This window comes from Miscanthus floridulus, chromosome 18 (assembly GCF_019320115.1).
Source record: "Miscanthus floridulus cultivar M001 chromosome 18, ASM1932011v1, whole genome shotgun sequence".
Classification (NCBI taxonomy): Eukaryota; Viridiplantae; Streptophyta; class Magnoliopsida; order Poales; family Poaceae; genus Miscanthus; species Miscanthus floridulus.
Window position 1 is genome coordinate 136,856,678 of NC_089597.1, and position 23,664 is coordinate 136,880,341.

At 41.0% G+C, this 23,664-nt stretch overlaps 1 protein-coding gene across 1 annotated transcript; it reads left to right on the plus strand.

The window, feature by feature from the left end:
* Positions 1-9,624: 9,624 nt before the first annotated feature.
* On the plus strand, positions 9,625-13,617 carry LOC136521799 (tetraspanin-18-like). Its single transcript, XM_066515565.1, has 5 exons — positions 9,625-10,180; positions 10,277-10,357; positions 10,465-10,569; positions 10,764-10,958; positions 13,251-13,617. The coding sequence occupies exons 1-5, from the start codon at positions 9,872-9,874 to the stop codon at positions 13,314-13,316; spliced, it is 756 nt and encodes a 251-aa protein (XP_066371662.1). The 5' UTR covers positions 9,625-9,871; the 3' UTR covers positions 13,317-13,617.
* Positions 13,618-23,664: the final 10,047 nt, after the last annotated feature.

Sequence of the window (23,664 nt, forward strand, 5' to 3'; positions counted from 1 at the left end):
TCTCTCTCACTCTTAGCCCTCTCCCTCTCGCTCTCCAGCGTGCGTGCCTGAGCACGGTCACGCCATGGCCGCAGCAAGGATGACCAGCTGCGCCGTCCTCCTGCCGCTACCACCGGCCAGGCTATGGCCAAACACAATCCATGGCTTGCAGCGACCCTATAGCTCACCGCCGGAGCCGCCTGTGCCCGGCCAAACCCACCGTCCGTTGCCGCCCTTTTTCCACCGTCGCCGGAGCCGACGGCTTGGAGCCGCTGCTGCTCGTGGTCCGGCCACTTCAGGCTGCCTCCATCCAAGCTGCGTCCTCCATGGGTGCGCACGGGCCCCACACCATATTGCCCTAGTGCCACCTCCTGCCGTCGGCAAGGGCCTGTGCCGTCGGAAATCGGCCGTGCCGACCTCGTCCCTGCTCTGATTCGTGACCAGGGAGCTCGCTCATCAATAGAAGATTTTCAAGGGGTGTAACTGCAAGGATATAGACTTGAGTGAATAGTGCCAGGAAGGATCGATTCGCTGACGTTTAATTTGTGTTTTCCGTAGGGGTCCCGATGCAAGCTTTACATGTCTTTTCTTTGATTTTTACAGATTTGAATGATGAACTTTGAAAATTTGTATTAATTAGTAGAAAAATCCTAAAATAAGAAATGTGGACTTTTTGGAATCCTTGTGAAATTATATATGCAGTAGATCTATTGTATGACATGTTTTAGTTTAAATATTTTGCTGTAAAAATAGATCTATGCAGTTAGGTTCTTAATACTAGTTATGTATTGTTTTTTCATAACTGAAGTTGTGTTGTTCAAATAAATATGAAATTTTTATGGAGTGTTACTTAGGTTATGGTTGATGTCTGATAAAAATTTCAGGAGTTTAGTCTTTATGGTTTAAGAGTTATAAAAATAACAAATGACATGTGTTGCTTTGCTCCTATTCTGAATAGGCCTGCATGTTTGAATTAATTGGCTTAGTTAAGTTATGAATCATGACTTCATGATATTACATGAGTTGTAGTACTTTTATTAAGCTTTTAAAAAAGCTAAATATCATGATTTTTGGTTAAGTAGATCTTGAGTTATACTTGCTTAAATATCAGTGGCTGTTTCTGCCCAAACTCTGACAGGGTTACCTTGTTGGTATTGTGGGGCCTTCTTAATAGTAGAATTAGCTTTAAGTGTTTACAACAAGGTTGTTTAGAATTTGATAATCTTTCTAAAAAGTCTATAACCACATTTATTGGACATGCATAACTCCAGTTATAGCTATTTAAAGTGGCATGTCAGTTTCTGCCTATGTTTTGGACAGAGATGCAATTATTGAATTAATTGACCCTTCTAACTATAGAATCATCTTAATATGAGAATACGAAAGTTGTAGGTAACTTCCTAATATTTTCAAAAAGTTATGGTTCATGTTTGTTGGAGGTCTAGAACTCCAGTTATGCTTCTCTGAAGTTCCTATCAGTTTTCTGTACCACTGCTGTTGGGTTGCATTTGCAGTTTTGCTTGTGCAATTATTTTCGTGGTGTAAATGATGTTTGCTATGGTTGTAGTGAATACAAAAGTTGTAGCAAATTCCATGGTCTTGCTTGTGTTCAAATTGTAAGGCCATTGGCCTGATAGTGTAGGATTTACATGACTTTTAAGTCTCCTGTCAGGTTTTGATTGTATTCTGAGCAGATCTGAAAGATGCTAGTGTTTGATCTAGTAAGGGTTTGAATGAGCTTTTGGTGATAATAACAAAGTTGTAGATAATTCATGTATCTAGCTGCTGTTAAAATTTTGTGGTATTTGGTTTTGTGGTTTGTGAGTTATGCCTGTTGAAAGTTGGGTTTCAGAAATGGCTGCTCTCTGTCAATTGTGGACCAGTTTCTGTAAATGTATAATTTCGACCTACTTAACTTGTGAATCATGCTATGATGGTTATAGATGAAATGTAGATAATTTCATAAGATTTCCAGAATGTCTTCTTGTAAGTCATTTGGATTTGTGTAACTCTAGTTACAGCTAAATCTTGTAGCTGCTGTTTGCATGTCCAAAAATTGACAGATTCCAATTATAGTTGTTTGCTTGTATATTGCTAAGTGTGGCTCATGCCTTTGATGATGGTTGAGTTAGAGTACCTGAGGTCTTGGGAAACTTGTGTCATGCTTGGTGTTGTCGTCTTCTTTGCTATCGTGGGATGATAAATTGTGCGATATTTAAAGTAGGCAATGCGAAGTGCTTGTGCATGTTAATGTAACCTTGTGCTTGTCTTACTTACTGCATGCGATGCATTGTCTATTGCACTTCCATGTATTCATACACTTGCATATTGCATCTTATCTAGGTGCGCTAGATGAACCACGTGAAGGACGTGATGTTGGAGCCGAACCTGAAGACAACGTTTGATGGATCTATCCCGAAGATGGAAGGACTAAGCAAGTGCTAGGACCTGAGATGTCACCAGGACGGTGCAAACTAACTGAACTGACTTATGTCGGATCCCAGGCAAGCCCCGGAGCATATTAAGCCTCCTAATTTCCGAAATGCAGTTAAAGTATTATTGTTACATATATATATTGTTGCATTAAGTTTAGGTGTTGGATGAAAACACTTGCTGCATTGGTTATCCAATCCTTGTCCAGATATTGATACCTTAAATCCTATGTAGCTCAGGTTCGTGTAGTGCTTAGCCTTGCTTAAACGCGGTAGAAGTCAGGTGATTTCCTGTCACCTGCGAGATATAGGAATATACATATGGCACGGTTGGCTATATTTGCTATCGTGGAAAAGAACTTGTCTTAATTTGAAATGAAGACCGGGCGGAGGCTTGCCGGTTTGTAGTGATTCCGTTTGTGTCGCTTAAGGACTGAATCTTGGAGCCTTTCCTGTTCATGTTGAACGCATGCCTCTCTCTTAGTTGGCCGGGTCTGGAGACCGACCACGAAGCCAAGTAGCTCACCTCAGGCCGGGAGTCGATAAGTATAAAGTGCGCCTTGGAAGGGAGCCGTAGGCATAAGTCCAAGGGCAGGTGATTTAAAAGTCCTGATCGTCCTGGCAGAAGGGTAATCCTTGAGAGTGCTGGCGCTGATCGAACCCACGAATTTGGTTCCTGAGTTGTCCCAAAGGTGACCCACGGCTACCCTTGCAAAGTATGCCAGGGTGAGAGTTAGGAATACCCCCTCAGCTGAGTTGTAATTCGATTCGAGTCGCCGTCTCTCCCGGTTAGTGAGAACTTGACGGGCTTATCTCCAAAGTAGATACACTAAATAACATAATGGTTCAGAAATGATGATATGATGATGACAGCCTTATTATACCTGCTATGGTTAATATTGTTTGCTCCCAATAAGTGAGTGCTCTAGTACAGGTGCTAATCTAGTGGACAGGTAAATGATGATAAACTTGATGTTAAGTTTAAATTGGTCACTATATTCATAAGCTCTTTTATGCAACTGTGTCAAGCTAGCCCACCTCATAAGCCTTGCATGACCCTTGGTGTCATTTGTTTTGGTTTCCGATGGGTAAGTCTGGCTGAGTATATTCGAGTACTCAGGGTTTATCCCACCATGTTGCAGGTGAAGTTCTCGGCCTGTTGAAGATGGTGGCTAACCGCCGATGGGCTCGGTGATTCTATAGTTACTTCTCATCTATATGCTTTTGTCGGATGATGTCACTTATGCTAACAATATATTTGGAACATATATTAATGTAATCTTTTGAAAGCTATGTTGTTTTCACTAATCGGTTTTGAAACCCAAACTTGTACTATTATTTGTGAATTCATTTGTAATATTATTTTCCGCTGCAACCCTGCGTATGTGATGTGTATTTGCTTAACCACGCGATCTTGGTTGTGATGTTGATTTACCGAGGTCTTTCGAGACACTCGGCGGACTACCGGGTTTATATGAGTGAAAGTATGTGTGTGTCAACGTGTTAACGGGGACAGCCGTACTTGATCTTGTATAAATTGGGCGGTTCTGTTACATTACCCGTCGGGTTACCCGTACCCGCAGGCGGGTAGAAAATTCATTCCATACCCGCACCCGATGGGTAATTCTTACCCGACAATATACCCGAGTTCACACACCAAAATATAATAGCTTCCAGCAAAACAAATCAATAATAGAGCAGCAAAACAGAAATATAGGCTGGTGGAGTGGAGTGAGGATGAGGATTAGGGTTTGAGGGAGTTCTGGAATATATATACTCATATGCTTATATGGGCCAAATATGGGCTATATGCTTATATGGGCTAAAATTGCAGAGGTTGGATATTATTTATGCGGGTTTTTTTACATGCAGGTATGGGTAGTATACACCCACACCCGTACCCGCATACCCGATGGGTACAAGAATTCATCCAATAACGTACCCGTGGGTGCAAAATGTCTTCCATACCCGCCTCCTTATCGGGTAAAACCCATCGGGTACTCGGGTTTCGGGTATCCGTTGCCATCTTGATGCATGACCACGGTAGCCATCCATGGTTGGTATGCCGTACACCAGCGGAGCCCACGTCTCCGCACCTGCCACCGTAAGATGGACCTGCACGTCTAGGCTTTGGTGCCCCGCCGCCGCCACCACCGTGGTTAGCAAGAAGAAGCCAAGAAAGGCTACGGGAGAACTCAGGAAGAGAAAAGCTACGGATCGAGCAGAATTCCTAGTCTGAGATCCCGAAGGATTTTGGACCGTGTATGAGAATATGGGTCCAATTAAAAGGAATTGGGCCGCGGAAAAATTTCATAAAACCTAGCAATATTAAGAAAGAGTTCAATAAATCTGAAATTTATGAACAAGACCTCGATTCTTGTAGAATTGATTATTGGTCAAGTATTTTGGCAGAATAGTGCCTATTTTCTGGTATATGTGAACTGACGGTGTTTTCGAATATAAACCTTAGAAAATTGCTGTTGTTCTTTCTCCTAAGCAGGAGATTTGCGCGGACGCTTGGACTAGCCGTTGATCCGGGTCCATTGTTGGCCACGCTTAAAGATCCATGCTCATCGGATCACTCGATGGCCTGGCTCAGAATTTTGACGCGTAGACATTACCTCAACAACAATTGGCAGCGACCGCAACAACAAGTTAGGCAACCAAGCTCGGATATGGGGTAACCAACAACATCTTGGTGATGCGTCAGTGGTGCACTAGGCTTTCCAGCAAGTGGGGCCACTCCATCTTTCTTATTTGCTAAGAGGAACTATCATATATGGATTTATTCTTCTCTTTCTTATCACGAGTCAAGTTCTCCCATGATGGAGAGTCGTTTTGGATGCCACATCAGCATATGCATCGTCCATGGGAAAAGTCCTTGACATGAAAATAAATCTAGATAAAGCAACTAATGAGTTAGCCCCACATGATGAACCTCTAGTATTTGAATCTATAACAATTTTTTCTTGATCACATATGAGACTTGTGTATCACAAAATTATACTTAGAAGAATGAAAATGAACGCAAGAGCCCTTACAAACACTCCCATAGGTCACAACACGTATCCCCTCAAACATACATTACAAAACATGTTTTTTGAATGTAGGAAAACAACCCAAGTTACATAAATCTCCAATATGTCGCAAGGTCGAGGAGGAAGGAGACACCTCTAGCCCTAGCCCAAGCCTGGGCGTGTTTGGTTTGAGGAGCCACTCCATCCTAGATGAGGTGGTGCATCATGAGTTAATTCCTCAAATTTGGTAGGATGACTTCATTATTCTTCATATATACTGGTACTAATTATTAGCTTGTGAGGAATAAGGTGATGATTCATCAACCTATTCTGTTCCACAAACCAAACTAAAAAGTGAGGAATGAGTAGATGATGGACCACCTCATTCCTTAAAGCAAACACACCCAAAGTTCTTCCCTAGCAATAAGCAATAGGACTCCAGAAAAGAAAGGAGAAACTAACCATGTCAAAACACATCGATTTGCGGTGTTTCCTTTGGATTTTTATTAGGATTTGGATACTAATTAACCTATATCGTTTTTTCTTGATCACACATGAGACTTTGTGTTGTATCATAAAATCATATTAAGAAGAATGAAATGGACAAGAGCCCTTACAAACACTCCCACATGCCACAACACATATCCCTTCAAAAATACATAATGTAGGAAAACAACACGAGTTACATAATAAATCTCCAATTTTCTATTATCTACACTACTACAAAAACTTTACTGGAGGCGGGCGTTTTCGGTTTTCCGCGGCGGGAAAAGCCGTCCCCCGCGGCCTAGAGGCCACGGTAAATCGTGGCTTAACCGCGGCGGGCGGCCTTGCCCGTCGCGATTAACCGATTTACCGCGGCGGGCACGTTACACCGACCGCCTCGGTTAATCGTTTGGAAAAAAACAAAAAAAAACCCAAAGCCCACCGGCGAGCCCATTGACTGAGCCCACCGGCGAGCCCAATCCCAAACCGAAACCCTAGCGCCGCCATCGTCGTCCCTGGATCCAGCTGTAGCCGCCTCTGCAGCGCCGCTGCCGAAGATGAGGCCGGAAAGGAGGAAGGCGCCGAGCAGCCGCGCATCCGCGTGCGCCGCCATCGCAGCTCCGACGTCCGTGCCGGCTCTAGATCTGGGAAAGGGGAGAGGGCACAGTGAGGGAGACGAAGAGAGAAGAGCGAGGGAGACGAAGAGAGACCTGTACCTGCATTGGCAGCGCCACCGTCGCGACATTCATCGGATCCGGCCGGGATCCGTCGGATCCAGCCGCCCTCCTATAGGATCCGGTAGCCCTCCACCTAGAACCGCCCGCTGCCGTCGTCAGGGAGGGATGGGGAGGCTGCTTCCCACCAGATCCGGCCAGGGAGGAAGAAGGGGGCCAGATCCGCACGAGGGAGAGAGAGGAGACCAGGGCGCGCTGCCGGTGGATGTCGCGCCGCCGCGCGAGGAAGGGAGCCAGGTCCCATGCGCAGAAGCCGACGCGCGCCCCATGTCCCCAGTGTTGCCGGTGGATGTCGCGTCGGGAGAGGAGTAGAGAGGTGGTGACGACGGAGTGGAGAGGAGACTGCCTCGGTCTCGCATGGAGTGGGGAGTGGGGAGGTCGCCTCGCCTCGGACTCAGTCGCGTGGAACGGAGAGGAGGTCGGGCCGACCGGTGGAGGAAGAGAGAGACAGAGGAGTGGGGTAGAAAACCCTAACTCCTCGTATATATAGTTCAAGGTTAAAATCGGGCCTTGCTGGGGATTTTGGGCTTGGGCCTTTTCTGAGGCGGGCCATATAGGATGCCCGCCACGGTAAATCGATTTACCGTAGCGGGCACCTTAAGACGCCCGCCTCGGGAAATAGGCTATTTTCCGAGGCGGACGTCTTAAAACGCCCGCCACGGTAAATCGATTTACCGTGACGGGTAAAAGTGCCCGCCTTAGAAAATAAAAAACGCCCGCCTCCATAAATCGACAGACATTAACCGTGGCGGGCAAAAAGATGCCCGCCACGGAGGCCACCCGGGCGATGTCGCGCAAATTCGATCATATAGTAGTGCTAGAATATATCGCAAGGTCAGGAGGAAGGAAATGTCAGCCCAAGCGTAATCATAATAAAGTTCTTCTCTAGCAATATAAGTAACAGGACTCGAGAAAAAGATAGAAGAAACCATATAAAAAACACACCGATTGCGGTGTTCTCTAGCAATCTATTGCAGTATTGCCACCTCGATCTGCTTGTAGTATCACGTCTCTGCATATGGGGTAATGGGATGGAATGATATAATAATATACTACTAGTACACATCATCCGGATCCAGTTCTAGATTGCTGAGACACGTGGAGTGCTAGCTACCCCTCTTCACCATTTTCTCGCTCCTTAAATCGAGAAGCTTGCGTTACTATGCATGTGTTGGTTTATATATATAGGAGCGAGCGAGTAGGATCGGATTAAGGCCTTGGTTAGTTAGGATGAATTTTGAGAATTTGTATACGGTAGCACTTTCGTTTTTATTTGGCAATTAGTATTTCATCATGGACTAATTAGGTTCAAAACGTTCGTCTCGCGATTTTCAATCAAACTGTGCAATTATTTTTTTTGTCTACATTTAATGCTCTATGCACGTACCATAAGATTCGATGTGACGGCTACTGTAGCACTTTTTGAAATTTTTTTTGAAACTAAACGTGGCCTAACAAACCCTTGCCAGCTGTTGGGAATGAGGAATTTGGGATGGGCGGGTGCATGCATCTATCATCTACTACTACGGCCTTGATTGATCAATGATCATATATAGGCACACGTGGCACGTGGAAGCGGCAGCTGATGGAGCTCCTCGTCGATCATCCGCGACTTGGCCATATGGCAGCGAGGTCGGCCTCGGCGTCCTTGATGAGCGCGTCCAGCTGGTCCAAGTCGTCGTCGTCGTCTTCTTCTTCCAGCATTAGCATGGCCAGGAATTCGTTCTCCACCTTGGTGTCGTCGTCCAAGGACCAGCAGCAGGTGGTGGTCGTGGTGGGGCCGGGGGGCCCCGGCGGCCGCTTGCCGTCCACCTCGTCGTCGTCGGTGGTGAGCAGGTAGTCGGACGGCGGGCGGCGCCTGGAGATGGTGCCCTTCTCGATGGTGATGAAGCCAGAGGACGAGAAGTCGCCGTCGCCGTCCGCAGCCTCAGCTGGGCCCTGATGCTGACGATTCTGCTTCGTCGTCGTCCGCAGCACTGGTGGGCAGCAGCCGGTGAGGGGGAGGGGCAGCCTCAGGCAGCTGCGCAGCAGGCTGCAGCCTGTCCCTGTCCCTGTGGTGGTGACCAGCAGCCTGTGGTGCAGGGTGAGAGAGAGCACGGCACCGGCGGCGGCTGTTGCAGCAGTGGTAGTGCCGCCGACGCCGAGCACGAAGCTGAGGACGCTGGGGGAGGGACAGGGGCGACGCAGCTGCTCTGCCAGGTTGAGAGTGACACTGGCAATAATACGAGCGGCGGCGGCGGCGGGGTCCTGCTGGTCGCTGCAGGTGGCGGCCATGGTGACCGTGACCACGACGGCGTCGATGCTGTTGATGGGTGCGCAGTGCAGGAGGAGCACCTGATGGTGGAAGTCTGCCACGCCCGCCCTGCACACTGCCACTGCCGCAGCAGGAGCAGGAGTAGAGGTGGTACTCAGCTGGATGCGGCGGCCCTCCGCGGCGTCTGGCAGACCGGCCACCTGCTGCGCCTGCAGGCACAGCATGGCCACCGCCTCCGCCTGGTGGCTATTCGCCGGCTGCTGCTGCTGCTGCTGCATTATATTGATGATGAGATGAGACTGGGGTCTGGAGAGGAGGCTGGCTGGCTGGCTGGAGACTGATGGATGATCGATGGTGGATCGATTATTATGTTTGGATCGGAGCGGAGGCACATATCATCACATGCATGTGCTCCGTACGTCTCTGTCTCCGTCGTCGGTTTGGTTTGGTGCATTTGCATGGAAAGGAGAGGCGGATGAACGGAATATATGGTGGATTGCGCCGCGCCGGCCTTGGATTTGGGCGGCGGCGCAACATGATCTGATGATATGATATATATATATTCTGATGCATCGAGGAGAGGAAAGGAGCGAGACGTACGGACGATTGCACCGACCCTCCTCCTGGGCTCGATTGTTTATGGGCCGGGCCGGGAACGAACGAGCAGACCAAGGAGTGAGTCAAGTCAACGCATCCCATTCCGACCTGGACAAGCAAGCGCAGGCGCAGGCAGAGGCAGAGGCAGAGGCAGAGCAGCCGCCCGATTCCAGGGACGATTCCAGCGCTGCGTTGCGTTGCTTCAGCCCAGCCACTCCTCCAATCCCATCCAGTTGCACTTCCAAACGAAGAGAAGAGAAGACAAGAGAAATCCAGTTCCTATCCAAACAAGAGAGAGATCCAGATCTGCTGCTGCTAGGGTAATCGGCGAGGGGAGGTTGCAGCGACACCGATATCGCGGAATCAGATCCGATGGTGCGTCGCCGGAGCAGAGAAGGCGGCCGGGGCCGGAGCCTGAGCCTGGGCTGGCCTGCGTGGTTCCTCGGCTTCCTGCTCAAGCTGCTCGCCTTCCTCCAGGCCTTCGCCGCCGTCTCCGCCCTCCTCTACGCGGCATGGATGCTCTCGCGCTGGGCGCGCCACCACCAGCTCCACCTCAGCGACCTCCTAAGCTCGGACCTCTGGTTCCCGTCGCTCGTCATGGCGGCGGGGCTCTTCTACTGCCTCCTGCTCCTCGCGGGTTACCTGGCAGCCGAGATCAACACCGGATGCTGCCTCTGCTTCGTACGTCTGCAATACTACATACACTTTCTTCTTTTCTCATTTTTAGGTTATTTATTTATTTATATTACTTTTGGATTTGGAAACTCCCCTGGACAGTACACCATCCCGGCCATGGCTATGATGCTGCTCGAAGCCGCTCTCGCCGCCCATCTCGCGCTCAACCAGCACTGGATTCAGGTTCCATTCATTCAATTTCTTTTTCTTTTTTAACAAATCTCAATTCTTTTTTTTTCTTTCTTACTTGCTCACTCCGTATATGTACTCTAATACTCATCATCAATCAGGACCTGCCAGAGGACCGCACGGGAGAGCTCCACAACTTACTCTCCTTCATCCATAATAACCTCGACCTATGCAAATGGGCTGCTCTTGCCATCTTCGCCACGCAGGTCACCTCATCCCCTTCAATTATTCTCTTTCAGCTAGATTCTTCCACTTTTTTATTATATAATATAAGAGTATTCCTATTACCATCCATACTCACTAGTCAGTACTGAATGCATGCTCTTGTTGCATTCATTATATGTCAGCATGTTTTGTAATTACAAACCATCTTCTTTTACCATGTTTCATTCATCTTCAGGCACTCTCACTTCTCCTGGCTATGATTTTACGGGCCATGATGTCTGCCCGGACTGTGGACTACGACAGCGATGAAGACTTTGTGGTTATACGGAGGCCACTCCTGGTTGCCCAAGCTCCTGCACCTTACCTCCCTACCACCGTTGATACCAGAGGTGCCCGTCCTGACCTCTGGAGCTCAACAATGAGACACAAGGTGACAACTGTCTCCCACTTCAACACTATAAAAAGGGGGCAGACCCAGTGCCGGAGGCTCCCACATGAGTGGGGTCTGGGGAAGGGAAAAACCGAGGCAAGCCTTCCCCCCGCAAAATCTGCGGAGAGGCTGCTTTGAACCCGCACTATCTTTTGGATTATATATACAACAGAAACAGGAATGAACTAACACCAGAGACGCCGCAAGCTGAACATCACCTTCTCATCTAGTATCGTCCCACCACACTGACTTGGAGAAGCTTGACGACTCTGGCTAATTCATTTCGCTTTATTGTTCCACAAGATACTATTTCCCCCCCTGTGTAGACTATATATAGAGGATACCTAACAACCAAATATAATCCTTGAACATCGTGAAAGAGGCCAGCTCATCTCTAATCAAGTCAATAGATGTATGGAAACTAATATACTAGTAACCACATAATAATCTAACAGCTGTTGCACATGACATCTTAATCCTCATTTTCTTGACGTAGTTATAGTTGTCGGGCTTAGTTGTCCTGCGATAAACAATGTTGTTGATTTTCTATACAGTTCTGAGAGTTCTTTACCAACTAGATGTCTCAAGTTTGATGAGGAGTTTATAAATCATTAGTTGTATTCTGCAAGTTCTTTTTTTCTCAAGCAAAAGAAGTAGCTCCACTTCATTATCTATGATAGTTCACATTCAATTTATCCGCTCTTCAAATCTCTGTGTCTCCGAACTACAAAAGTTTCCTTATCATCCACCTTCATTATTGATTAGATGTCTACCCTACTAGTCATTATTAGCATGGGGTACAAAATAAAAATAGAACCAGAAGTCAAGCTTGTCTTTGCAGTCAAAGTGCTCGTGCTTCTCTACAGGGCATCAGTTCATTGGTTTGTCTAACTCTATGACCATGTGCAATACTGCAATTTAAACACACTGACACACAGTGTTCAGAAAGGCGCTAGGCGCTCTCTAGGCGGTGACCCTCAGCCTAGAGCCTAGGCGGGCCTAAGCGAGCCTAGGCGTTACAAGGCGTTTTTCTAGGCGCTAGCATTTACATACATATATGTTTAAAAAGGAAAAGGAAATAAGAGATAAGTGGACTTTATTAAAGAGAAAGGCCTGTTAGCAGGCTAAAAGAAGCCCAATAGCAGTATTTTCAGCCCAAGTCCAACATATTCATATATATATAGTGTGTAACCCTAAGAGACAACGCTTCTCTCCCATCCCAGCCGCCAGTCACAGCTCATCCGCTTTCTCCCTGACGCTTCTCTTCTCTCCCGCTGCTTCTCACCCGAAGTCCCTACCGATGGTTCTCCTGCCTCCAACGGCGGCAGCTCTTCCGCTCGCCCTTCGTTCTCCTCCCCCATGGCGGCGCTCGCTTGCTCCCATCCTGCTGCTGCGTCTCGTCTTCCTCCCGTCCGTGCCCCAGCCTCCGCCTGCATGCGGCCTCCTGGCCGCGTTCGCAGCCCGCCCTCCTCCCAGCCATGCCCGCGCCCGCCGCTAGCCTCCTCCTGGTGCGCTCGCCGCCACCTGTTGTCACTCCCGCAGGCAGCGCAACCCTGGATCCGGGGGCACACCGCCTAGCCTCCGCCTACCCCCTTAGGCGAGGCGGTGCCCCTCCGCCTAGCGCGTAAGCGTGCGTAGGCGAGCGCCTAGTAGCGCCTTGAATTTCATTGCTGACACACAGCACCACGATAGAGTGCACCCATTGTAGAACTAGATCTGCAGCTTCACAGGGCTGGGCAGATTCCTAGTGAGACATAGTAACATTTGAGTAAAGGTGGGGGCAGATAGAATTTCATCGGTGGATGAAGTTTTACAATCACAGGGATGATTAAATAGCTGTTTTGGACACAATGCTGATTTTCATCCTCTCCCTATCTTCCATCCTCCCTCTCCTTTTTGTGGCGGTGAGGCAGGGATGGCAGAGTGGGGAGGGAAGAACTCCGTCCCACACTCTCTCCCCCCCTTTTTAAGCGAGCATACTCCCAGCTTCTTTTGCAGAAGAATTTTATTGACGATTGGTCTGTGGATGCACTACTACTGTGACTTGTCGCGTGCAGTTTGTCATCATTCCCTTGGTGTTACTTTACCTGTGTTGGACTATATATCCACTCTATCACTAGCCAATGAAAATGCTATGATGTCCAAAGATAATTCGTTAGATCTGAGGTGTTACACTCAATTTCTCTTTTCACGGGCTACAGAAAATTATTGCTTGCCCAGAAAATGATTATCTTTCTCTCTATCTATTCTGATGGACTAGTAACTAACTCACACATTTTTGCTGCCATCCAGTATGGCTTGAACACGAGCGACTACACCTACAACACACTGGATGCAAATGCAGCACCGCCTCAGTGAGTGGAGCAGTAACAGAGACAGATGAAGGAAGCATGTGTTTATTCAAAGCACCTGGTATTATGTACAGGTTCCTGGCCTGGCGTTCCTGGCGTATTGCTTGTAACCGTTTCCAATTTAATTGCACTTGGTTGATCTTGCGTTGCACTGTACCGTGTCACCTGTTGATTTATGTGTATATTTGTGGTTATGTGGGCGCTGTGCATATGTGGGGTTTTACGTTTTTGCATCATCGTGAACTGGCTTTTGGCCAAAAGTTGTTTGTCGAGCCTGGGGATGATATGCACTGCAGGTAAAGTTTTGTCCACTTCTTTTGGTTGCCATATTTCATACTAAGACAACAATTCATAATATTCTTTTCGTAATTGACATTCTTTGCCATAACTTGCTTTATTAGTCTGCCAACTTCTCTCTGTATTATACTATATCTTCCATAGTATTCTCTTAAGAATACTTTTATTATTTTATTTCGATACATCATATAATATTTAGAAGCAAATTTGGTATTCCCTTCTAATTCTTTTGCTTCACTGAAAATTCTCCAATTATCATGGTTCGTGTCTTTTACGAACAGCTCTTCATAATTTTGCCATGAGTCTGAAGTCCATGTAGTAGGAAATTTGTATGATCCCTTTGTAATATATATATCATGGCATGCTGGTCTTATTGGTTGTGTAAATTTTGATGGATTAGAACAAAACTTAATTTTGTATCTCCCTTGAATGCATGCTAATTTCTTACAAGCTTCTTTGATAGCTATTCCAAGTTCTGATTGGAGTATTTCTTAAAGTGTACCATATATATCATGGACTAATCCATGATCAATAATAGTTTGTAGAGATATATCATCTCCAATATTTCTTTGTATACTTCTGAAATATTTTAAATTTATATCAGCCCTCAATATTAAGAATCTTTGATGAGGTTTAACAACTAATTTATCATCGAGATGAAGTAAAGGAAAAGTATTTGCATTCACAATTATTCCTAGATGTCTTTCTTTACCTTGGTATAATTTCATAAAGTATTTTTGTATATTATGAAAGGTTTTGTAATGCCTTTCAACATATTTCTTCCAAATTAGATCTATAATATCATGAGTAAAGTATGACAAAGTTTGTTCAGTCTTGAAACTTAATCTAGGTATGAGAAACTATTGTGGAATATTGTTTAAATATTTGTTTCTTTTTTCCTCTAGAATTACTTCTTTTTCTGATTGTACTTTATTTTCTTCATATATTATTTTAGCTTCTGAGTTCCTTTTCATATCACTTTGCTGTTTTAAACATGACATGCATGCTTGTCTTAAGCATAGCCTACATGTTGCTCTTTTTGCTGGATCTTGATAATATATGCAAAATACACAATTTATATTAGAATCACCTTTTTTATGATCCCACTTGTGTTCGCAGTTTATTTGATCCATCATTTCTATTTTTAATTCTGCTAACTCATCAATTAAATCTAACTCTTCATCACTTGATTCTTTTTCTTCATCATATTTTATTTCATCTGTCTCTATAATTGAATATATCGATTCATCGTCTATTATATCATCATCACAGACTAGAATATTTTCATTCACACTATCTATTATTTGAACCTTTTCTTGTTCTTCTTGCTTATTGGAATACCTTTTCTTGTCTTTGTTAGGACATATTTTGCTTAAGTGATCTGGTGAGTTGCAAATAAAGCATCTACATGTACTATCATAATTTTTTCTAGGATTATATCTTCTTACATTTCTCTTATGGAGGAATGGAGCTCTATTGTCTGATCTTCTAATAAAATATTGTCTTTTTGTCTTTACATTTCTTTTCTTATAATTCTTATGATATTTTTTATTTCTAGATCTCTCTTCTCCATATGTCAAGGGTATTTGAACTATTTTATTGCAAAAATTATAGTCTGATTGTTTCATTGATCTTTGGGCTTGTATGTTGGTGCATATTTTTCTTAACTGTTTGAAAATGAATGTTATAGCCTGAGAGATATTATATTCTTTACCAATAGTTTCCCTTTTATATTCTTCTAATATCATAGAACCTAAAGGCTCTAGTAATTTATTAAAATATTTTTCTACTATACCTTGGTTATAGCCTTGCTTGCCAGTCGTAGCATTATACAAATAGTGTTGAGAAAATTCCTTTATTCCTTTCCAGCTTGTTAGTGATAATTTTTCTATTTTTTTTAATCTTTCATTTTGTAATACAGTAAATCCTAATTCAGGATCTTCACCTATTACAATGCTTGATATAATATTTGCAAATTATATGGGTTACTACCAGCCATTTTTAATTGGGCATAATGATTAGGGAAAGCTTCTACCCATTGTTCCCATAAAACTTTGACTGATTCTCCTAAAAATGCTTCTAAATAAGTAATCATATCTTCTACTCTATTTCCAATATTATGCTGATTTTGTATATACTTTTGGACTATCAATCCTTTTCATATGCTAATTATATTTGACCAATCTATAGGATCATGTGCTGCTAAATTTAGTATAGCATCACTTTTATAATTCTAGAATTGCACCTTCTTTTTAAATTCTCTTCTTTTTGAACCCATATGCTTATATTGTCCAGGTATATATGTATGTGCAGGTTCTTTTTCTAGTGGCTAAGTTTCTGGTTTTCTAGTTGGTCTCTCACTTTCTCCTTCTATCTTTATTTTAGGACCTCGTCTTCTTTTTGATGTACTTGGATCTATTTCCATTGCTTTTATGGCATTATTTTTAGGCAACTCTTTATTTTCTAAGGGGTTTATGAGAGTTATTGAGTTATTACTGCATATCTCAATTGTATCTTCATCCTCTTCTTCATAGCTTTCTAGTAAGAGCTTATTATTAATTTTCCATTACCCATCTTCGCTTATATCATTATCTTCTATGTTATTTATCTTATCCTTGCTATGTTCTAATTTCTTTTGGACTTCCCTTACCTTGTTATCTATTTGTTTTGACACAAAGTCATTTTTCTTTATTGGAATGCTAAATTTCTTAGCATTTAATTCTCTATCTTTCTTGATATTATCAAGTCTGCATATTTCTCGTCTAAAGTAGAGTTCTCTTTCTCTTATAGCGGCCCATTTGCATATTATAGAGGTTTTATATTTATCATGAATTTTGCTTAGCTTTTGCTCATAGTGTTTTATTTCATTATCTATATCTAATTTTTCCATAAATTCACATATGCTATGTCTTCTATTTTCTTCTAATTTTACCTCTGAATTGGATGCTTCTAAATCATCTAAACTTTGTTCTTTATAATCTACAAACCTAATACTAGTCAACCCTCTATTATTTTCATAACTTATATAATCTTTATGTTGTTTTAAAATTTTTGGTTCTATTAAAGAGCTTATATTCCATTCTTCTCCTGCTCTTTCTTCAGAACTTATTTTCAGAGGACTCATAAATTTTATTCCTTTAGATTGCATACTTTCTACAACATTGTTCACATTTACCTTATATCGGGTTCCACTTCTATTGGTTAACCTTCCTATAAATTCTATGCTTACTAGTAGATTCGTTTCTTTAAATTCTTCATATCCTTTAGTTTGAAATCCGAATGCCATCTTATCTATAAATTCTTTAACTAGCATTATTAAGTCTGGAGCTATATATGTTATCAACATATTTTCATTCATATCACCTTCTAAAAATCCTAATGCTGATTTATTTATTGAATCCCATCTTTTATCTAATAAAGTTATTAGAACCTTGGTTCCTAATTTCTTCCTTGTTATTCCTTTAATTCCAATGATATACATTTCTTGATGTATATATTTATACCCTGAATATTTTAAAGCATTCTCAAATTGTTTACTAATAATTCTTAGTAGAACTGGTTCTGTCACTACACTTAATTCTACTTCTCTGGATATTCTATATAATCCATTTTTATTTTCGAACCATCCCATTTGATATATTTGTTGAGGCCTTATTTTTCTCAAAGTATCTTTCTGATATCTTTCAAGATCTCTTTCTAAGTCTATCACTTCTTCTAAGGTCTCAATATCCTCACATCCTCCTTTTAGTTTATCTTTAAAACTTAGAGGTCTTATGTCTTTATTTAGTAGCTGGAGTGACTTGTCTCTTCTAGAGAGGCTCTCAGATACTTTCATCTTTCTGAATTTAAAGATCTAGTGGACTCAATTATTCCTGCTGATGATAACACAATTTCTTTGTTATGCTCAACAATATTATTAGTCTTCTTATATAGACAAGTTATATCTTTTTTAATATAATCACTATTCTGGCTAATTCTTCCTAGAGAAACTTTACTTTCTTCTAAAATTTGTAGAGCTAATTCTAATTTATTATTAGTAGCTAAATATTGCTCTTCAAGGTGCTTATGTTCCTTTTGTAGTTTATCAAATTTTAGTTCTAGCTCGTCTTGCCTCTTTCCCCAAGATATATAAAAGTTATGTATCAAATCGACTATTAAATTTATCTGTCCGTGAGAGGTATGCCAAGTATGTTCTTCAGAGCTATTTAGTCTGCACCTTATATTTATATTCTTTTTAGTAGTGACTGTCTTTCCTGTATTTATTTCCAAATTTAAATAATGTAACTTTTCAATCTTCAACAGATTATAGTAAATCTCTTATTCAAATTTTTATAACCAGGCTCTGATACCACTGTGGACGGGATACCGCAACAAATTATTACAAACCGCTACAACGAACTCGAACTCAAAATTCAATACGATCTCGAACTCAAAATTCAATTTTAAAATTCTCGAGTTACTATTCATAGCACTATTCAAATTCGACGTTCACTATTCAAATTCGCGGCTACTATTCAAATTCGGGATATGAACAGTGCACAAGAGCGATTCAACCACTTTACTATTCAAGGCACGAGGCCTCTGCAAGTATGGCGTGACGTCGCTTTCTATCAGAGCCTGGTTATTAAATTTTGAATTAAAGGAATTTAATTATATTGCCAAGTTTAAACAAGTCACCAGTATAAAGATTCGTCAAATACTTTACTAATAATGGAAACTTTAGATAGTCAGATTCAATATTATGAGAAAAAATTAAGTAAGATTCATGATGAATATAAAACATCTATGATATATCATTGGTCTGCTATAAGAGAAAAAGAACTATTCTTTAGACGAAAAATATATAGACTTGATAATATCAATAAAAAAATAGAGAACTAAAGAATAAATATTTTACAATACATGTTGTGATAAAGAAACAGAAAGATGAGTTAAAAACTAAAGACAAAGAGACTCATAAAGTTAAAGAAGTTGTGCAGACAAATAATATTGAATACATTATCAGTGAAGAAGAGTAATAGGAGATTAATAATAAGTTTTTATTAGAAAGTTATGAAGAAGAAGAAAATAATGCTCAGAGTTACCAAGATTTTATAGACTCTTTAGATGATGAAGAGTTATTCAATCTTGATAATGCTATGGAAGGGTTAGATATAATATCTGAAGATATTAATAGTTCAAAAGAAACAAAAATAGAATTAATGAATTAAGAAGACTGTGAACATGATTGGATAAAAGGAAGAGATGATTATAATATAAAATGTGCTTTTTGTATATTCTACCCTAGCCAAGAAAATAGACTTACATGTATTAAATGTTTAAAACAAGCCTGTGCTTCATGTCTAAGAATTACTAACAAAAAATGGAGACAAGAAGTAGAACTAGAATCAGATGATAAATTATTAGTAAGTAGAGTCAGGAATTTAGAGAATAAAATAAATAGCTTAGAAGCAGAATTAGAAGAGCTAAAGAGTAAAATAGAACTCAATAAAGCTAATAAGATAGAAGATAATCATAGAGGTCTTACTGAGTTAAAGGATCAAGCAATGATAAATAGAAATAATAATAAAGCGATACAATTAAAAAAAGCCATAATAAACTTTGGTAGCAAATATATAGTAAGATTACCATTTAAAGAAATTATAGGAATAAGAATACCTATAAAAGTAAAATTAACACCTAATATCTCTTATAAAATATTAGCGCTAGTAGACACCAGTTGTACAAAAAATATTATACATAATAAATATTTTGTAAAGTGTCCAGAAATAGTTCATACAATAGATCAAGATAAAGCAGAAATATCTACTGATATGTCTGGGATAAAAAAGGTTCATAATCAACTAGCTTATGATGTTGAAGTACAAATAAATAACACAAAATATATAATGGATAAAATTACAATAAGAGATCTATCTATGATACATGATGATATGATATTACGATTAAGATTTCTATAGTTCTCTTTACAAACAACAATCATACATGAGCAAGGAATAACATTTATCCCTTATCAAGACAACGTTCCATATATAACAGAAGTGCAAAAGACTATAAATTCTAATCCAGGAAAGACCAATTTAGAACTCCAAGGATTTGATGAAATTGTCCCTGATAATTATACAGATGAAGAGCTAGGTGAAAATATAGAAGAGTTTTATATAGCAAACTCATGCATAGAATGTATCAGTTTGTAATCATTAGCACCAAATTGGTATAGAGATATAAAATCTAAAAAGGATATAGATAAAATTGTAACAAGATTAGAAGATATTCAGATAATAGGAGAAATACCAATGAAGCATTAGGACAAGAATGGTATATTATGTAAAATTAACATAATAAATCCTGACTACATAATTAAGACAAGTCCTATAGAAGCAACACCGAAAGATATAGAAGAATTTAAGATGTATATTGAAGAATTACTAAAATTAGGAGCTATAAGAGATAGCCGAAGTCCCCATAGATCAGCTTCATTTATAATTAGAAATCATGCTGAAATAGCTAGAGAAAAGTCAAGAATGGTTATTAATTATAAAAGACTAAATGATAATACTATAGATGATGCTTATAATATCCCGAATAAGCAAGAATGGATAAACAAAATACAAGAAAGTAAATATTTCTCAAAATTTAATTTAATAGCTAGGTTTTGGCAAGTAAAAATGACAGAAGAATCAATAGAATGGACTGCTTTCACATGTCTTCAAGGCCATTTTGAATGGCTAGTAATGCCTTTAGGATTAAAAAATGCCCCTGCTCTATTTCAAAGAAAAATGCAAAATATTTTTAATGAAAATCAAGAATTCATATTAGTTTATATTGATGACTTATTAGTTTTCTCAAAATCTTATAAAGAATATATAGCTAATCTAGAAACCTTCTTTAGAAAGGTAGAACATCATGGGTTAATATTGTCTAAAAGGAAAATGGAGATATGTAAGGAAAAGATAAATTTTTTAGGTCATGAAATAGGAGAGGGAAAATTTTATTTACAAGATCATATTACAAAGAAAATCTTAGAATTTCTAGATGCCATGAATGATAAGAAAACCCTACAGCAATTCTTAGGAATAGTAAATTATGCTAGAAATTATATTGAAAATTTAGCTAAGCTAGCTTGTAGCACCCAGTTTTAAGAACAAAACCAGATACACACCATATGTGAGCCCAGGAAGTCAAATCTCACATATAGCTACAAATAAAGGTAATATCAAAAGACAATACTTAAAATACATAGTGTGTTAGTATAAAAAATATAACCTTAGAGTATAGACAGTGGAAAGATAACTCTGATCTTCAGGCGAAGACTCCAAATTTATAGGGACAACTGACTAGTTGATCACAAGCCTAACTCCTCCAGACTCGCAATCTGGTACCCATCCGGGATTTTCATCCAAATAATTGAAAATAAAGCAAGCGTAAGTACATGTCGTACTCAACAAATATAACATGGGGTTCATGAGGCTCAAAAGGCTGACACTGGTTTAACTACGATTAGCTTTTAATGAGTCATGATTTTAGTAATTGAGTAGCAACAAATTTATCACAAACCCATAAACACATGATCAGATAAACATAAGTAATGAATAGCATAAACAATAATCATTAATGAGCGTATTTATCATCAGTATCATCCGTGTTCATCATCATTAACCATTAGTGATCATCTATTTCATAAGGGTTCCAAGGCCGCTCGTGACCGTGAGCACGGCTGATATACCAGTTTTACACTCTGCAGAGGTTGTACACTTTTCACTGTGAGTCGTGATTTACCCTTTCTCCCAAGGCGACCAACCTCTTGACCCACTACCAAGGAAGGTCGGCAGGGTTCACTATGAAGCCTTTCAAAGGTTCGTCTAATAAGTTAGGGCCATTAGATTCACTCGGCAAATAGTTATAGGAACCCCCTATCAAATAGCACAATTTCTTCATGGCTATACACATAAGAGTAGAGGCTGTCCTATACCCGATTCGGCAAGCCATTCTTAGGCCAATAAAGGTAACCACTAACAAACTAGAAAAGGTCCTCATACTGAGCTAAAGCTAGAGCCATATAGCCCTCATAGCTGTACTATAAGTTTCGGATGATCATTTACAGATAAGTCCTTAGGGAGAGGAATCTAGAGCACCATAAATAGCTCAATGCTCTAGCCCCCTTGTTCCATGTTGCTAAAAAGTATCTTTTAGTGTTTATTGCATATACCATTAGTCAAGTTACAAGATCATGGTCTTTAATTGAGCACTAGCATCATACTACTCAATGCAATAACCTAAAGGTATCAAGGTACAGGATAACAAAGTACTAGGAAAATTATTATGGTTGCCAAGGTAGACGCATGCAGTATGAATTAAATGATTAAAGATAAATAGGTAACAAGGAAGATCACATGCTATACTTGCCTTAACTTGCTTTTCCCCCAAAGCAATATGCTCAAAAGCCTTTAGTATTCAACTTTTAATCTTCTGCTTCCAATTCTCAGCTTCTAGTCTTCAGAGAACAGCTTCTTAATCACCACGTAAACCTCACCGATTGACTGAACCATATATCACCATACAAGCATCCATATAATCATATACGAAGCAAACAATAGATCTAAATTAGAATAGTACACCAAACGTAAAATCAAGATGAAAAGTTTGTGAATCGAATCTATGTCTCACTACGAACACACAGACGCGAAAAGCACTCTAATCGGAGCTACGGTGAAAAAGATACATCTACCGAAAGATCTGCTCATAAAACTATTAGCTGTATGTGTTTTATTTATATAAAAACATATATAAGATATTTTATAGAGATTATAATTTAAGTCAGATTTAGATTTGATTTATAAAACTAAAGTGAAACAAATCATATTCTATTTATAAAATCTAGTTGCATAATTGTTATTTAAGATATGATTCAAACCATGAAATTCTAGTATTAGTGACATGATAAACACTGTTACTAACGCGTAGATCTTGATGCTATGAATCTAACATAACTTGAATGGACTAAAACAGATCTAGGACGTAGAAGATATGATTTAAACAAGATTTCTTTTAATCGAATAATAGATTAAATCTAATCACAAATTTTAAAAGTTAAAAACATACTGAACAGTAGTATGAACATGTAGATTATGAAATTACGAACCTAACGTAATTTGAACGGATCAAATCGGAGTTAAAACGAAAAAGTTATGGCCAAAACAAAATCAGTGGCAAATCTGTAAATAGCTGAAAACGTATTTTCAATCTTAACCGAAATGAAATACGCTTTCAAATGAAGAAAACAAAATATGAAAACATGTTTTGGACTGTGGGTTTATTTGTCAAAAACAGAGGGACTCTTTAGCAAAAAGAACAGCGAAGGGGTAAGTTCTAATCTGGACCATTGATCTAAAAACAGACGGCTCAGGATGATTACATATTTCTATTGTATTTCAAGGTTTATTTTTGTAAAGGAAAATGGCCACAATAAAGCATGACGTGGAAGATGAGGTCATCAAGCTAACTAGCAGATCAAGGCAACGCATCGCATGGCTACATGGCTGCTCTGTTAGCTCCGTCGCTCGCATGACTCGTTCAGCGGATTTGGGTCCTGGTGCAGGTGACGGCCATTGTCGGCGAGGTGGAGCTCACCAGCGAAACACGGTGAAAGGCCTAGGGACCTCGTATGGCTGCGGGAAAAAACATGGGTAGACGGAGGAGGAGACAGTGGGCTCACCAAGATTGTTTTGACGGTAGAAGCGGCACGGTGACGACATACGTCGGCTATGGCGGCTCTAGGTCTTCCTTGACGTGAGGGGCAGCAACAGATTCTCCTCGATGGCGAGGCAGCAAACGACAACTGCAGCGGCGGCGGTGAGTTCGTCTTCGTGGCGAGATCCCGACGGCAGCAGAGAGGGCACGGGATGACGTAGCGGTGTGGGGATCGGTATTTATGAGACCGGCTGCTTGAGGCGCAAGGCAAGGTGACGCTAGGCGACCTCGGACTCTCGGCGGCAGAGTTTGGCCTAGTTACGTGAGGTAGGAGAAAGGCCTGAACTGCGGGCCCGAGCTATCGGTGA